The sequence below is a fragment of the Centropristis striata genome, chromosome 8 (genome assembly GCF_030273125.1).
Source record: "Centropristis striata isolate RG_2023a ecotype Rhode Island chromosome 8, C.striata_1.0, whole genome shotgun sequence".
Lineage (NCBI taxonomy): Eukaryota > Metazoa > Chordata > Actinopteri > Perciformes > Serranidae > Centropristis > Centropristis striata.
The window spans coordinates 12,854,415-12,873,302 of NC_081524.1; the positions used below are offsets into that span (position 1 = coordinate 12,854,415).

At 37.9% G+C, this 18,888-nt stretch overlaps 1 protein-coding gene and 1 long non-coding RNA gene across 2 annotated transcripts in view; one reads left to right on the top strand and one right to left on the bottom strand.

The window, feature by feature from the left end:
* chrnb2 (cholinergic receptor, nicotinic, beta 2) overlaps positions 1-16,750 on the bottom strand; it is a 29,932-nt gene extending 13,182 nt beyond the window's left edge. Inside the window, exons 1-2 of the mRNA XM_059338677.1 lie at positions 16,438-16,750; positions 1,780-1,925 (exon numbers count right to left, since the gene is read on the bottom strand). Of these exons, the coding sequence (XP_059194660.1) occupies positions 1,780-1,925; positions 16,438-16,495 (204 nt within the window). The 5' untranslated portion in view covers positions 16,496-16,750. The remainder of the gene's footprint in view (positions 1-1,779; positions 1,926-16,437) is intronic.
* Positions 1-18,888, top strand: part of LOC131975872 (uncharacterized) — a 26,880-nt gene continuing 7,992 nt past the window's right edge. Inside the window, exons 1-3 of the long non-coding RNA XR_009394764.1 lie at positions 1-28; positions 186-307; positions 17,332-17,395. This is a non-coding gene — a long non-coding RNA (uncharacterized LOC131975872). The remainder of the gene's footprint in view (positions 29-185; positions 308-17,331; positions 17,396-18,888) is intronic.

An 18,888-nucleotide genomic window follows, 5' to 3' on the forward strand; every position in this document is an offset into this window, starting at 1 on the left:
ACAGGACTAATAACGCTAAACAAAACGTGTAGGTTTAAGCTTTAATGACCATTTTAATCATAGACATATATACATATATATAATATATATATATATGTCTATGATTTTAATGCCCCTGGAATGATTTTCACTAGTCTTTAAACAGCCGTTGCAAATCTGCAGTATTCATACATCTACAATTATAGGTTCTCCTCATCCTACTCTGGAGGAGTAGGCTACGACAGCCTGGAGGTCTTTATTTGGACGAAATCGGGATTTGTGGATAATATTTATCTTTGGAGTCTACCGGTTTGTCTTCACTAGCAGGGTAAGTGTCGCTTCAGTGAACGTTAGCATAGCGCCGGTTAGTGTAACGTTAGTGTAACTGGTGTGCTAACTTGTATATGTAGCATTAGCTTAGCTGACGGTTAAGGTTAGTCTGTATGGTCGATATAGCTACCTAGCAACAATAACCGTTACATTATTAATGTGTGAAATGATGTGGAAAGGCACCACCTCAGCTGTGACATTACACCTTTTTGACAATTATCATGAAAGTACCATGACATTTTTTATTACAGGCAAATAATTCCCAAATATTAAATGAACAAATACGATATTTACGTAATGAAGCGTCACCATACAATGTAAATCCGTTTCTTGCGGAGTCCCGTCGCTCACTTTTCTTCCGTTTATTATCAGCTCGTTTTAATGCAGTATGCGTCTTTCAGGATCTTAAGGAAACCGATAAAATGTTATCCGTTTCATTTGTCTGTGTCTGTCCTGGCTAAAAGACGCACAGCAGCTAGCATGCTCACTCTGTACTTTAGCCTATAAACACAGCAGACGAAGAAACTCGCTGCTGTCAATCGTATACGATTGACAGCATGCGTTAGCGTGACGTCATTCCCCGGATCACTATTGTAATTTACTCCACTACATTTATTTGACTTTACTTGGCAAATAACAATTTCAAAAATCTACAATCAGTTTAAAGTAAGCATAGATTTTAGTAGAACATTGTGACATATTTACATTCCAACTATACCTTGGTATATATACACATTTATAGGTCAGAGCAAATATCTTTTTTAATTTGTAATATAGATATTTATTCTTAATTTATTTTTTAATAGCTGTTTGTTATGTGTGAATGCACAGTCAGGATCGCTACCTTTTGTTGTACTCTATGTATGACATTAAAGGAATTTTATTCTCAGTATACCTTATATTGTTATAGATGAAATTAAGTCACCCAACCATATATAAAATTAGTACAATTGGCTAACAACATTACAATAAAATACACCTTATATGTTACTGCATCAATAAGCTGATAGTATAATATATAATAATGTAACCCTTAAAGTTTTAATACTGTAACTTAAAGTGCATTTCAGAAATTGTGGTATTGCTTATTAAGTACAAGATTTTAACCACTGCTTGTTTGCTTGTCTGTTAGGAAAAAAAGTGTTCTGAATAGATTTCCATGAAACAGATCAGGCCTTGGACTAAATGATTATCAGACTGACTTGAGATTTTCTGTGAATTCCATCATCAGACAACTCCAATTTCAGCTTCAACCGTGAGAGCTGAATACAAATCATTTTCCAGCATTAGCCAGCATTACTGCCTGGTTTTGTACCTTTAAAAATGCCTTTTACATGTAATTCACACCATCTTTTGGCCTCCTTTTTATATGTAGTGACAATTAAATGATGAGTAACACATTGGATTGCCCTCATGCTGTCAAAGGTGCACACAGTTTGTGTTCAGGGTGTGTGTAATGTGCACACTCACCACGCTTATGAGCTGGGCCAACGACACCATCAGCTGCACTGTAACCAGCTCGGAGCCATTAGTCGCAGGACGGATCAGTTTGTTGTAGTGGGCAGGGTTTAAGAGATGCTCCACCAACCGTTCCTCTGTGTCTGCCCCGAGGCCGCCTGTAATGAGAACACATTATCACCATCATCATCTGCCTCTATCATGAGACCAAAATGCTGCAGCCATCTGTGTCTCTCTTGGCACTTTAAAAAAAAAGACTTTTATCATATTGTTTATATCAGCTATTCTCAACCTTGGGGTCGGGACCCCAATTGGGGTCGCGAGATGATTTCTGGGGGTCGCCAAATCATTTTGGAAGTCAGCTCTGTCTCCACTGTGTTAAATTGTTCATGTGTTAATGTGTTTTAGTCTTTTTGGTCACTTAATGTCTTTTTTTGGGGTAATTTTTTGTCTTTTTTGTGGTCAATTTGTGTCTTTTTTGGTCATTTTGTATCTTTTTTGGATCATTTTGTGGTCAATTTATGTCTTTTTTGGTCATTTTGTTTCCTTTTTTTGGTCTTTTTGTGTTTTTTTCTGGTAATTTTGGTAATTTTGTTTCTTTTTTGGGTCATTTTGTGTCTTTTTTGTGTCTTTTCTGGTCATTTTGTTTCCTTTTTTTGGTCATTTTGTTTCTTTTTTGGGTGATCTGAACTGTGCGTGTGAGATTGTGTTCAGTGAGCGGGGGTCACGGACAACATGCATGTTAAATTGGGGGTCGCGACTCAAAAAGGTTGAGAACTACTGGTTTATATAGTATAATCACAGAGGAGCCTGAAATCAGTGGTGCTGTTGGGTTTCTGTGCTTGGCCACTGCCCTCACTGCCAGCAGTGAGAGCTGGCTATCCATGAATATCGAGAATGCACAGCCTTTGAACCATGGCATTACTCATCACTGCCGGCTGGAGCACGTCGGCACAGCTCGATACACACTTCTTACAAGATCTGACATCATAAGAATGAGTCAACCAGTCTGAATGTCTCTATCGCTATCCTTTCTGTCTCTATCGCTCTCTCTGTGCCTCTGCTCTGTCTCTATCTATTCTCCTCTGCTGTGTTGCACTTCTCCCCCAACTGCCAGTCTTTTGTAGCTTTGGGTTATTTTCACTTCATCTCTCACTTCTCCTGTCTTCCCCCTCCATCCCCTCCCTCCCTCATTCCTGTCCTCCATCCCTCCATCTGTAGCAGACTGTAGTCGTATCTGTGTGAGTGGTCGAGTTTGGGCAGAGCTGTCACAACAGCACACACAGGAGGGGAGGCGTTTTACTGAGAGACATGATGCATGGAGAAAAACAACTGTTCTGCACCTCCCTGCACTACTCACTCCCTGCCTCTCTGGCATCTGCTCACTCCTGTGCTGCATCTTTTCCCTCACACGTTCCCCCTGAAGATAAACACAGCCTGCTTACTGTTAACTTGGTACCAACCTTGTCATATTTAAACCTGCTATTTTGGAAGCTATTTCCACTGCAGGAAAACAAACGTGTGAAAGCTGATGGAGGTAATTAACACTAGGACTGCACAATTAATCAATTGTAGTGTGGACTAGTGCAATATCCAAATCACAGGAGGAGCAATATTTACTAAAGGCAAAATATGTGTGAACGTACCATTGTGACTAAAGTGTTTCGGTGTTGCAAGATGTGGTTGCATGTGATTTGGTACAGATCCATGGAAAAAAAAATCTAAATTTAATTATTTTAATACATTTTCAGTGAAAAATGGGAATGATAATACAAAAAACATTGACATTCCGTTCAATATCGTGAATCATATCATAAATCCAGTATCAGTCTAAAATATGCCATTTTTTCCCAAATCTTTCATGCAGCATTAACACACAATTAATATTACTATACCAGACAATAAAAACAATGCAATGGGAAAACGCAACAATCATAATAGACAAAATAAAGGCAGAAACTACTCTTTCTACACCTTTAATTCCTTTTTTTCATGCATCATCTGCATAAAAGCAACAGGACATGGACTGAAATAACAATCAGTAGACCAAATAAGATGTAGTCAATTAATCAATAAGTCAATTAGCTTATCAGCTGCTTTTTCTGTATTATATCAGGTGTGTTGCAATATACCAGAATTGACTGTCCTAGAAGGGACAAAACACACAAAAAGTTAAGTTAAAGATTTATTTGAATGATCTTTTTTTTGGTGCAGTTTTCTATAGATACCACAATATTATTGCGGTTGTAAATGCTTTTGGCCATGATAATTGTGTTGTGAAAATCTGATGTTGTGACAGCCCTGATTTATACCATTGCAAATGTAATATATTCTGAGACGTTAAAGATATTAACTTGGGCTTCTTGGGTAAAATAATGATTAGTAAAACAATCATTAAATGAATCAATACTGAAAATAATCTTTACTTGCAGCCGTATCAATTGTATTGAGAGCTAAATATATAAGCTATGATATTTCTGCATAAAGGGAAACACAATCAGAAACAATTACAAGTACATTTGACATTAATACAATTTTTTCAATTTCCGTATTTACATGAATTATGAAAACGGTGCGTAAAAATGGAAATGAAAAAGCCATAAAAAAATTAAACATACACAACTGATGTTATTTTATGTGTTGTATGTATTTTCACCATTTCCCTCTGAATGTGCTTTCGAGTTGCTGTGACTCTTGTCCTCCCCTCTGTTTCCCCCCTCATCTCCTCCTCCCCCTCCTCCCTCTTGCCCTGTAGCGCTGCTGTGTTCACTGAGCAGGAATGATAGCCTCTGTCTCTGGATCAATGAGGACTCTATTCATGCCCCATAAACTAAACACGCAATTCCTCGCTCCCCCCGTGTCTTTTTTTAATCTTCTGCTCTTTCCTCTGTCCCGTCTCTTCGGTCTCATTTTCTTTCACACTTTCTCCGTCTTTCCATCATCCGAAAGGCACCATATTTTCTCCTCACTCCCCTGACTGTCTCCCTCGCTCTCATCCTTCCTGTTATCTCCATCTCCTCGCCGCTGACAGCCACTGTCCATTTATTGCCCCTTCTCTCGCTAATCCACCATCATCAATACACATCCTGTCAGCACATGTGTGTAGCACTCTGGTTGTTTATTGTGCACAGGCGCCGGTTTGTTTTTTTTATGTGCATATGTGTGTGTCTTTTTGTGTGCACATATTCATGAGGGAAATAAACACTACTGTCTGTGCCTGAACCATATGAGTAATGTATATTATTCCCAGAAGCCCAAGGCAATAACACTGTCGGATGAGACAGAAAGCTAATACTTAAACAATGATGAAGCAGAAAAGGCCTACATTTCCATCAGCCATGCTCATAATGCAAATGCTAGTTTCATGCTCACTAACCAGATGACAAGTTAAAAGTCTTGCTTTATTGCAAAAATTATATTCAGTTGCTCTTTTATGTAAACACAGTTTGTTAGAAGGATTATATTGGCTTTATATCCACAGTATGGCAAGCAGCCTGAAGCATCAGGGCTCTTAAAGAGAATAATTTTAATGCATGATCTTTGCTCTAAAGCTTCCCAAACTGATTCTTTATATTATTTATGAAAGATTATCTTGTTATAAGACTAATAATTAGAGCCAGACCAGTTTTTTTGAAAGTGATGCTCATTTTAGAGGGAAAATTCACTGATATGGTGACAGATATAGTGAATTTTTGTCCATCTATTTTGCATTAATCACTAATCACTATAGAAACAAATGCAGAAGGATGCCTTCTTACATAGCTTTTGTAAAGATTATTTAGCATTATTCCACATTGTCAACACATTCTAGAAATGGACACTGAGGAAAATAAAGGACAGTCAATAATTAATTATATAAATAAATAATCAGAACTCTATCTTCAGTATACGTCAGTTGCTGGCCATTTAAAGAAAACTAAATTTAAATTAAATTAAATAGTATCAGTTAACTGCTGATCATTAAATAAAGAATGAATATTAAAAATGCATAATAAAATTAAAATAAATAGCTATATGACACCATTTCTAAATCACCCAAAGTGTTGTTTTCTGCCTGCAAAAAAGCTTTTAATATCAGGACAGAAAACATATATACAGATACAGATATGTCTGTGATATGCCATTTGCCATCAGCTGAACAATTTTCCGCCAGTCTTTATATTGTATATTCATATTGTTGGCACTGATGATGCATGATCTTTGCTTTAAAGCTCCCCAAACTGACCCCAGCACCTCAACTAGTTATATTATTGTCTTGTCATATGACTCATAACTAGAGCTAGACACATTCTTTAAACTGATGCTTATTTTGGACAGAAAATTCACTGATATGGTGACAGATATAGTGATTTTTTTTCTCCTATTTTGCACTTATTTTACTATAGAACAAACTCAGAAGGATGCTTTCTGACATAACTTTTGTAAGGATTATTTAGCATTATTATATATACAATGTATTACATTGTCAACACATTCTAGAAAAGGACACTGGGGAAAATAAAGGATAGTCAATAATTAATTATATAAATAAATAATCAGAACTCTATCTTCAGTATCAGTCAGTTGCTGGCCATTTAAATGAAAATAAAATGTAAATAAATATACAAACATTAGTACTGTATGTTCAGTATCAGTCAATGTCTGACCATTACATAAAGAATAAATACAAAAAAAATATTCAATAATTAATTATATAAATAAATAATCAGAACTCTATCTTCAGTATCAGTCAGTTGCTGGCCATTTAAATGAAAATAAAATTTAAATAAATATATAAACATTAGTACTGTATGTTCAGTATCAGTCAATGTCTGACCATTACATAAAGAATAAATACAAAAAAAGCAAAGTAAAATAAAATAAATAGCTATATGACACCATTTGTAAAGTGTTGTTTTCTTCCTTATGTGTTCTGTAAAAAAGGACAGAAAACATGTATATCAATACTGATACCAATATGTCTGTGATATGCCATTTGCCATCAGCAGAACGATATTCCACTGATCTTTGATATCACATTGTTTAAGTAGCTGCATTGGGAGTAATAGTGTGGGTAGTTCCTCAGTCAGAGACCCCTGAGGATGAATAAAACCAACTTTACAAGAAGCCAAACGAAGTGCAAGGCCAAACTGATTCAGTTTATTGGATGAAAAATAACTAGTGTGCAGGTAGTACAAAACTATAATTTCACCATCATTTTCGTCAGCCTTTGTGTGTTTCTTTCTTTAACGATAGGATGACGTCTCAAAAACGTTCAACATGCACTGTAAAAAAAAATGTCTGTAGATTTTACAGTGACCGTAAAATGATAAATGGGTTAATTCAGTTTTAGTAACAATGAAACACTGTAAATGTATATATCAGCCAAAACAGTATTTTTTACAGTTTTATTTTTTGAAAAATACATTACTCCAATGTTAAATACACTGTAATATGTATTAAATATCAAATATATATATATATATATATATATATATATATATATATATATATATATATATAAGCGTCACTGTCATTTTTGCATTTCTCTTTTGTAAAAAAATACTTTTTCTCAATGTTAAATATACGAAGCACCATATCTCTAACATAAATATACTGTAATATTTTATGGTAAAATCTTTAATTTATGTGGCATTTATAAAGTATTTTCTTGTCAATTATATGGCAGAACAGCGTTTCTTTTGATGGAAAAACTTATTTATACAGTAAAAAATTTTATAAAATGGAAATCTTAAACGTGAAATCAACAGTGCAAATATCTTTTTACCGTAATATTAAAAAAAGTTCTACCGTTTTTATTACGGTAAAATTCTGGCAACCACAGCTGCCGTTTTTTTACCGTAAAAACAACAGGTTTTTTTTACAGTGTGCCGAGGAAGAAACAAGTGTGTAGGTCTGAAAACAGCTCCAGATGTGTATATTGTTACGACAGAGGCTAATACGTTTGAACTCCTGTACTTAGTAGAATAACAAAGTCTGCCATATGCATCCCGCCACATGTGTATTGACGCAAATCTGAATTGAGATGCAGATTAAAAAAAGGATTGTGCAGTCTTGGCTTACATATCCGCTCCCTGAGTCTCTCTGTTTCCTGCTTATTTTTACTGAAATATTTGCATGCATGGGCTCAGGATGAAAGTCTAGACTAATATTTTACGACACTGAGACAAATTAGAGACCAAAACAGAGAGCTTCTCTGGTTTATTCTTATCTCAAGAACAAGACTGGTAAAAATATCCACACACTGCAGCCTGATCGCTGCACAAACATGTTCATGCTCATCCTCAGCACTTCCTAATGCTTCAGAACAAAGACGGATCCCTCTCCTTCTCTGTCTCCACATGCGACGCGCTGTCATGCTAAAGGCCGAGCTGAGTGGTTGTAATGTTGCTGGTAGCTCAGGTTGTATTCTGGTTGTTTTCCAGTGCAAATATTGCAAACTTAATGTGACACTATGAATATTTCAGCAGGGCTCCCCATTAGACCCTGGAGCGAAGGAAGTTACACACCACCACGCACATGCAGACACACACACGTCAGTGACACAGCACAGAGACGGTAGCCATGTTAAGTGTTTGATTGCTTCACAACTACATCCGCTCCTCTTTCCTTTTTCTAACAGCTATTGATCTCATCGTGCCGATCCACCTCCGAAAATGTGTCGGTCCTACTAATGACTTTTGGGAAATTGCTTTAACTTGTTTGATCACATAAAGTCATCAATCTTTACATTTTTACAGCATGTGTTGCTTGCCGTTTACAAAGCTACTCAGAGGCCAGAGTCCACACACGCCGTAAAGACAAATGTGGAGAAAATGAGGGCGAAGCGAGGGCTAAATTGAATTATCCCGCTAAGACTATTACAGTGATGATCTCTATTTATACGGCTCGCCCAAATGAGAAAAGGTTGGAGGGAAAGAAGGGTCGCTCTGTGCTCCGTGCTCTGCCAAAGAGGCTTTTTGGCTGCAGCTGGGACCTTTTATGCTGAAATATTCTTAAATCAATAATGGAGAGATCCATTGATCTACTGGCAACACCCAATTGGCACCGTAGTGCCCATGGAAGTGAGATATTAATATTGATCCCCCATCCAGCTGCAATATCACGGCACTCCAAAAACAAAGCCATCCTGCTGTGAACTAACTGAGGCCGGAAGAAGCTTTACTGTCGCCAAATTCAAGAAACTCCACAGTCAAGAACTTTAGATTGTGCTTTTTAAGTGACTGATAATGTTGAGGAAACTTTTATTAACAGTGCTACTCATTTAATGCAACATATTTCATGTGTGCATCCACTTCAGTTCTGTGCTTAACTCTGTTGTTATGAACATCATCATAATACTAATAAGGGCTCGATGATATCGTCAAAATCTTCTATACTGATAAAGATCATAAAGATAATTTAATATCCTAATTGTCTATATAAAACAAATAATAATAATAATAATAATAATAATAATAATAATAATAATAATAATAATAATAATAATAAAACCTATTTTTGTTTACTTCATTATTTATTATTGGACCACTTAAAAGTCCTGAATAGGAACTCGTTTATTATGAGCTTTGGGCAAAATAAACACAACAGTTTCAAGTGAAATTTTAGCGAAAAATATTTCCAGCAATACAGTTAATAATTTTGTCACTGCTATTATTAACTTAACCACAAAGCCCTTGTATATAAGTGTTAGTGTTGTATTTGCAGATATTAATAACAGACAGAAAGACAAGATGCACACAAATGAACAGGATATGATAGTCATAAATTCATGACTATGACTAGTATTTAGATTTTATTGTAAGATGTGAGTTAGAAGAAGTATTTTCAGATTCCTCCGGCATAGTTGTATAGGATTAAAGGCCAATGGCACAAATACGACCAATTTTACAGAAATGCTAAAGCTGGAACAATAAATGTACTAATCAATTAGTTAATCCAAACAAACTATTAAAGAATCAATTGACCTTTCATTTTTCAAGTAAAATGGAGAACACTCACTGGTGCCGTTTTATTTTAATTTAAATATTTGATCTGTCATTGTGAATTAAATGTTAGAGCTGCAATTAACGATGATTTCCATCATTGATTAATCCGCAGATTATTTTCCAAATTAATCGATTAATTGTTTGGTCTATAAAATGACAGAAGACAGTGAAAAATGTCCATCCGAGTTTCTCAAAGTCCAAGGTAATGTCTTTAAACGTCTTGTTATGTCAGTCCAAAAACCCAAAGACATTCAGTTTAATATGATATAAAACAGAGAAAAGTCTGAAATCTTCATATTTAGGTGGCTGAAAAGATCATTTTCTGCCATTTTTCCATGAAAAAGTATCGATTAACTGATCATCAAAGAAGTTGGAAATTTCTGTGGATCGATGAATCGATTAGTTGACGCATCATTGCATATAGATCATACGATCAGATTAATCGAGAGAGATCAGATGATTAATCTGTAATTGAAATAATACTTACTCACAGTCCTGATATATGTTAAGACAGTGGTAAAAGATCAGTGAGTTCTGAGTGTAAGGAACAGCCGTCTGCACTAACTGCTTCATTTCACATCTTAGATATCTTTGTACTATCAGCGTTTTAGCAATAATGTATCATCATAGTTTATTTAGGCCTGACAAAACTCCACAGAGACTTCTGTCATTATGTGACATTATCACAAATGCATACTGTGGAGCCAAGCATCGATCCTACCATAGACATAAAAATGTACTATTTTACATTCATAGCTTGAATTTAAAAAAGCTTTTATTCTAATTCTAGTCAACATCAAAGTTACCAATGATGCTCAATATACAAACATTTATTATTCAATGTCATACTGCAATAAAAAATTTTTTTAAAAAATTTCCTAGGGAAGAGTTTGCCCTAGTTGTGAAGTCACATTGGTGGAAATCTAAGGAGAACATTTTAAATTAGACTACTAGAATCTATGATTTAACATGTCCAGAAATCCTCACATTGGGGATATGCAGTATTATTTACAGCCCAAGGAGCTCAGCTGTTGGATGACAGACGGTATGGCATTCTGACTATAGTGGTGCATATTTCAGGGATTGCAATAAAATACATCATTTGAACTGCATAATGCCTCTCATAACAGCTATTATTTGAGCTATTATTTGGGAAGCCATAAATCCTGAGGCCATGTTATCAGCCAGTCAAAGCTTGCTGCCTGAGAATTATATGCACATACAGTCATGGAAAACATTATTAGACCACCCTTGTTTTTTCCTTGCTTTCTTGTTCATTTGATGCTGTGTACAACTAAAATGTACATTTGTTTGGACAAATATAATGATAACAAAAAAAATAGCTCATAAGAGTTTAATTTAAGAGCTGATATCTAGATATAAATACAGATACATGGTTTTCTTGATAATGAAAACCATGGAAAATGGCTAGATATCAGTTCTTAAATTAAACTCTTATGAGCTATTTTTGTTGTTATTATATTTGCCCAAACAAATGTACCTTTATTTGTACCAGGCATTTAAATGAACAAGAAATTAAAGAAAACAATGGTCTAATCTTTTTTCCCATGACTGTATGCAGTAAAACATGTATCTATATCACATTTGGACACATTTGTCTTATCTTGCAGAAGTTGTAGTCAAAATAATATCTCACATACTGTTCAGCTCTCTGCAATATCATCATTTCTGTTGATCAGAGCATCTTTTTCTGTTGATAAGCATATTTTTCTTCGGGATTTATTGCATTTTGTCCAGGCCAGGGTCATTTTAAATGTAAGATTATTATTCCAGTTCCATCTTACATGCATGTTATCACCCCCAGGAGGGCTTATGTTATCTTTAATATAGTTCACGAACACCTGAATAAAAGCATCATAAGCACAACCTTGCCTCAATATAAGTCAACCTTTTATTTTATTTTAATACACATGAATTAAAACTCTTAACTTTCTAAACGTCTCTTATCTTCTCCTTCTTCTCCACTGCTTAAGTTTCTATTAAACCTCTGTGCTCTCCCTCTAATCTCCGGGGCCACACACTGCTGTGTGCTGCTACTACTGCTGCACATTCATTCACACAAACACACTGACTCTCTCTCTTTCTCTCTCTCTCTCTCTCTCTCTCTCTCTCTCTCTCACACACACACACACACATACACACACAATCTTGCACAAATCACACATGCAAGCACAGTTTTTTTTAACAGACAGGATCAGACACGTTCTCACATACGAATGCAAGCCTCTGTTGTGTGACCGCTGTGCATTTCTTATCACAGATGCAGCCTTTATCTGCTGATCTGATCCTGTTGCTGCTGTGTGTTGGGAGTCAGTCCAAAGAGATAGAGACAGAGGAAATGAGAGAGAGAGATAAAGAGAGAAAGTGACAGAAAGAGAGAGAGAGAGAGAGAGAGAGACAATAGGAGGGCTGTTGTAATGTACAGGTGGAGATGCTGCAGAGATCAGTGGGCTGGAACGGTGCAGCAGAAAAGTGATGACAGGCTAAACTGACTGAGCAGAACTTTCTAGACTGTAGCACTGCCAAGGAAATGGTTAGTTGATATTCACTAAGTGCATTCATAAAGCAGAGGACAAAAGATTACAGCGCAGGCCTACACTCACTCCGTCACACATGCAAAGAGGGTGACTTTGGCCGCGCGTCAAACACATCTGTTTTGCGATGCAGCTGATAAAAGTGTTGCTGTAAAACTAATCCGAGCACACTTTACGTCCTTGGGTGATGAGACTGTCGCACACCGTGCTCCATATCCAGTAACCCCTGCATCAGGTCAACTCAGCACCACAGACCTGTCTATTATGCATGGCCTGCAGGGGAAATGACAAGAGACATCCTCCTCACACAACGGGACGGCCACATCCTCGCAGCACTGTCTGAGACAGGTGGTGAAATGTCCTTGATCGCCCTTGCACAGCCACTGAATATGACACTCCTTTTGTCCACGTCTCTGTATGTTGAAGTCTTATGTAAGGAACGATTGTTGTTGGATGACAGACGGTATGGCCTTCTGACTATAGTGGTGCATATTTCAGGGATCGCAATAAAATACATCATTTGAACTGCATAATGCCTCTCATAACAGCTATTATTTGGGAAGCCATAAATCCTGAGGCCATGTTATCAGCCAGTCAAAGCTTGCTGCCTGAGAATTATATGCACATACAGTCATGGAAAACATTATTAGACCACCCATGTTTTCTCCTTGCTTTCTTGTTCATTTGATGCTTGGTACAACTAAAAGGTACATTTGTTTGGACAAATATAATGATAACAACAAAAATAGCTCATAAGAGTTTAATTTAAGAGCTGATATCTAGATATTTTTTGGCTAGATATCAGTTCTTAAATTAAACTCTTATTGCGTAGCCACTGAATATGAGACTCCTTTTGTCCACGTCTCTGTATGTTGAAGTCTTATGTAAGGAACGATTGTTGTGCTTCAGGAGGTGCAAACTTAGGATTTCTCTCCCCTTTAATTCCAACATTGTCATAAGAATTAGATTAAAACTTGTCTTCTAACCCTTTTCTAAGTACTTTTTTTTTTTTTTTACAGTTACGTGTTTTGCAGCTTCTTTGTAGGAAACCTCTATAATGTGTTCATGCCCAGGTGTGCGACCATGTGCTCATTTCTTCAGACGTGTGTTTGCGTGTGGATAGAGTTTATATTCTCGGAGGATGATGCTAATCAGATTTTCTCCCTTAAGGGGAGATGACTCATTAGTATTCCACTGCTTATGAAGCTCCTTAAAGTGATATTTCATGTTGGTAGCATTTTCAAGTGCACATACCTCTTGTTTGAACTCAGGGAATGATCAACCAACAAAATGAAAAAAAAAAAAGAGAATACACTCAGGGAGAAGCAAATATTATGCAGCAGGAAGAAGTGAGGGCTTCATTAAAAAAAATACATATTTGTCACATTCTATTAGTTAATTCATGGTTTTATTTGTAGTTAGTTTTTATTACTTACATTTATTTTTTTCCAAGACTGCAGATCATTTCATGCTGCAAATAGTTTACGCACTCTATGATTTTTTCACATTTAAGCTTTTATGTAACCATTCAGCACAAGCAGCATCTACAATAACAAAGACTTTTTTATGATGATGTACATTCAACCAATAACATTTTGAACAGGAAGCAGATAAGGTCAAGGCTGATCTCATGAAAAAAATGTTTTTATTCCTATGAAAAGTATTGCACTGGAATTCGCAGCTATGTCACAAAATTATGAGCATAAAACTAAAAAGGTGCCTTACAGGGTGGACCCAACCGGACCAAGACTGGTTCAACCAGCAGATCAGTACTCCATTGTTAGAAGTAAGATAATGCAGTAGTGTTTTGTAAGCCAAGATCTTTTTACTTAACCTTAACTAAGTGGATTTGGTGCCTAACCTAAACAAGTATTTAAAAAGTGTTCATAATGTTTGCAACATGTTTTTAACAGTGATTGTCACGCGTAGGGTATGTTTTAGGATAGGTAGGATATTCACACTGAAATGAAGTGTTACATTTTATTCACTTCATTAAATATGCTAATCTTAAACATATTTACAAACGCCTTCATAAGCAGGCTCACCAGGTGCTCAGAGACCTCGTGGTTCCACTCAGAGCTTCAGGCTCAGTAACACCTGGAGCATCCAATGGGAATTGTAAGGTGCTCTTATGTAAATCCTATTTATATCTCATTTTTGATTTATTGTCTGACATATTTTTAGATGAAGAAGCACAATTGCAGAAACTAGAAGAGGTTACCTTAAAAAAAAAAAAAAAGAAGCCTCATACCTGCATGTTGGCCTCACATTTATAAGCTTGGGCTCAAAATGTATTTTGGTCTAAACCTAACCCTTATATCCACCACCTAAACCTACCTGGGCAGGTGTTGTTTTTTTAAAATATAATTACATTTTGTTTAACACAGCATCTTAACTTATTTGGAATAAGGGTGTATTACTTATTTTATCTGTATGTACAGAATACCTCCGTTTTCTTATATCTGTAAAAAGCCTTGTCAGTGTCAATATTACATCTGTGTGTGTGTGTGTGTGTGTGTGTGCAGCTGGTCCTTGAGCTGATGAATGGCAGGTTGATGCAGGTGAAAGTGATCCTTTACTGTACTCTGTCTTTGTGAGTGCTTCTCTGGATGTATTATGATGACCTGTGAGGCGTAATGCTCTCTTTCTGTGTGTGTGTTTGTCACATAAAGAGCGAGACCGTGTGTGTGTGTGTGTGTGTGTGTGTGTGTGTGTGTGTGTGTGTGCCAGAGAGAAAGCAGGAGCATGTTGTCGCCATGGGTGATGATGAACAGTTAGTCAATGCAAGGCAGATGGCCAGGCGTGTGTGTGTGTTTGTGTGTATAGAGGTGTGTCAGTGTGTATGTGTGGTTATGTGTACTGCTACACAGCCAGCGACAAACAGTCTTTTTGCTTGGAGGCACTGAGCTGGCCTCTGCCCTGTCACTACTATGGATTGGCTGGAAATATTAAGGCGGCCGTAATTCAACCAATAAGCTGATGTGTTTTCCGCTTTGCTTTGGGCGAACTCTCAGCTGAGCAGAAATTAACACCAAATTAGAGCCAACTTAACGGAGGTAAAATATGTCCAAACACCCTAATGGCTTTACACTTAACACATACCTCATTTGCCTTCGATGCAACAACAGCGTCGTAAATAAGACTCATCTACTCGGTGCATGTCCTCCATGAAGACAAAAAGACCATTTATCAGTTGGAGCTGTTCCACAGAGGCAGAAGGCTCCTTTCCTGTACTGCTGAATGACGCGTCATTTGTCCTCTGATGACAGGATGTAGAAGTTGTTTTAGCTCAACGTGTCTCTCATTAACCTGCCCACTCAATGCAGGACCTCAGTGTTAATGAGAGAGAGACAAGAGGAGAAGAGGGGGTGATAACATTATTTCTTCCGCTCTCTCTCTCTCTCTCTCTCTCTCTCTCTCTCTCTTTGTCTCTAATGTATATTTAGAGAGTAAAGGATAACTCGTGCTATAGTGGCTCGGCCTTTCTTTAGATGTAGGTTAATGTTTTGTACATTGCATGCACTTTCATAAAGACTTCTACACCTGCTGTGTGTGTTATGTCATGCAACTCATTAATATGCAGCCAAAACAATGCCTTTAAATGCAAAATCTAATCCAAAATTTTTGCCAATGTGTGAACCTGATAAATAAAAATAGCACTATGCTCACTAATAAGTTCCTGTTATTATTGTGATGCAACAATAACCACATGGTGTTACTTTGTGAAGTGAGGCCTCTAAACGCACTGTATTGGGTACAGCAGATGCCCTAAATTAAAACATTTCTTTTAGGTTTTTAAACGTCAAAATCATGTTAGCTATTGCATTTGCTAGTGTTTCAACATTGTGCGCATGTGATATACGGAGTGGGTAATATTTCTCTACTACATCATTCCGTCGCGCTCGCTGCTGTTATGAGAAAGATGGTGACACAGCAATGAAAGAGTCATTTTTTCACGTCTGCCTCTCCTCAGTGTCTAACCACTCCTTTTGTTTTCACACTCACTCCCTCGTTACTTTGAGGATTCAGATCCCCCTGAATGCACGAACGCGTTTTGGCCCTATAAAGGTGACGATGCACACAAACGCGCGTCGATGGAGCCATTATTAGACGGACAAGTTACTCACCTCCCGCAATGGCGAGGAGAGCCAGCAGCAGCAGCGGCGGCCAGCCGTCCATCATCATACGTGCGTCCGAGCGCGCTGCGAGCCCGAAAGGTGTTCACCGCGATGGAGAGGACACCCCAGCACACCCGCAGTGTTACTCCCCTCCTCCTCACGACCCACAGCTGCCTTCACTCTCTACCTGGCATGGTGACGTCAGGGCTCTCCGTCGGTCCGCACTTCTTCGGCCGAATAAAAAAAAAGAGGCGAGAATAGAAACACCTCGGCCGGGCCAGGTAAGCTCTGCGCTGGGTCGTGCGGTGCTGGCTGTCCGTGCTGAACACCGCTCAGCGATGCGACGCGCTGGAAGGCGGGGGCGGGGCGGGGGGCGCGCGGAGGAGCAGAGGGGAGGAGGCGGGGAGGGAAGGAGGGAGGGGAGGATGTGGCATACCTCAGAGGCTCCACAGCTCAGCTAGCGATGCCAGCCAGTGTCTTCCCCGCACAAAGTCACACATCACCATATAATATTCAGTGCTCTTAGGCACGTACAGTGTTGTGGTGCTCAATAGTGACCTTGTCTAACTTAATGGAATCTCTCATCTCTATCTGCTTTATCTTTAATATTACCCTCAGGCCAAATAGTTGTGGCAGCAGTGATGTTTTTTTTTTTTTAATCTTCTAGAATGTATTTTTCATCAAGCAGCCACAAGGAAATGTAGTCTACACATGTGACACCATCTGCACCAAGGCCCTTTTTTTTACCTGTTTACAGAGAAAACAAATTTTTAAAATGAAATAAATTTGAAAATATAATAATACTTTGCAACACAATCAAGATGTGAGTTTCCATGTTCTAAATTCTGTGAATATCTCACATCTGTGCCCATGAAAATAACCTCACACCACCTTTCTTTCCAGGACTGCCTGAGCCTAATGCAGTCATTATTCTGTGAATAATCTTCACCCTCTGAAAGCTGGAGGGGTAAGTCCTGCCTTCTCTTTTGTGACCTCTTCTTCTTTCTATTTTCCCCTTCCTGTCACGTATCTTTTTTCTTTTGTTTGTTTTTGCTTCTTCTCTTCTATGAGTCCACTGAAGTGACCTCTAATTCACAAAGTCAAACATGCAGGAGATAGGTGGATGGGGAGGGAAGATGGAGCAGGCAGGTTAGGAGGGTGGAGTTTAGAGGGAAGGGTAGCCAGGTAGACGTAAGCTGGGATGAACGTATAGAAACTGGCGACTCTTTTGGATGTTTTTTTAACATGGTGCGTGATGATAACAAAAATACAACAACTGATTTGAGTGATGAGGGGCGGAGGGAATGCAGCAAATGAAGAGGGGTACAGGAGGAGTCAAAAGAGCGTGGGAGGCACGGAGGGATAGATGGGGGAAGAGTAAACTAAGTAAACAGGAGTGCAGGATGCAGGGAGGAGGCGGTTGCCGTGGTGACTAAGAGAAACCAGAAAGCTCCAGGAGGAAACGACCTGTTTCTCCTTCATTTTGTCTATTTCCATCACACAAAGAACACACATGCGCAGCTGGTCCACGACACACACACACACACACACACACACACACACACACACACACACACACACACACACTCATGCGTAAATGCACACAATGCATTCCCACACAAACGTATGTATGCAAGCACACACATGCAGGCAAACTCTTCCACAGTAATGCCTTCCTCTTCTCATGCTATCTTTATACTCTCTTCCTCTCTCCGTGCAGCCCTCTCCCTCTCTCCCTCTCTCCCTCTCTTCCTCTCTACCTCTCCTCTGCAGTGAATGAGCTGACCTGACAGTGCTCCTCCTCTGCACTGAGTGCTGTGAGTCTCTCTGAATTATTTAAAAGCTGGGACCCCCACGAGTGCTTGTCTTCCCCTAACACCCCCTCACGCTCTCCCTCTCTCTCTCCTCTTTCCTCTGTCCCTTCCTCTCTCGCTGTCATTCTGTCTTCTGTTGCTGCAATTACTTCCTGTGGTTCTGTCATATCTGCAACACTTTGATTAACAACATAGAAATCTGATCTATGAATCACAGACTGATTAATAGTGAAGGACAAAGTATGATAAATCGTTACATTACATTACATTTCCACAAGCACGGTTCTGAAGTACAATAGAGATACTTTATGGCACTTTTTATTAGGCAATTAGTGTAGTTTTTATTATAGTGTTATTACATTTACAAATATGTTTTTTTTACTTGATCATCCTATAAACTATGATGTTCTACTGTTTATTGAGCCATACAATGGTACAAATGTTTTTTCCTCTTTTTCTAGATTCATTGCAGATACCATGAAAATAAACTACAAATATTAGTCATGAAATAAATATATTCTGTGAATTAATATAATGAGAAATTAAAATTATTTTTTAAAGGATCATTTAATTGCTTAATGGTATTGAGGCAGTTTCTGAAAAGTTATCAGATGAAATGTATGAATAATGATAAAGGGCCCCTATG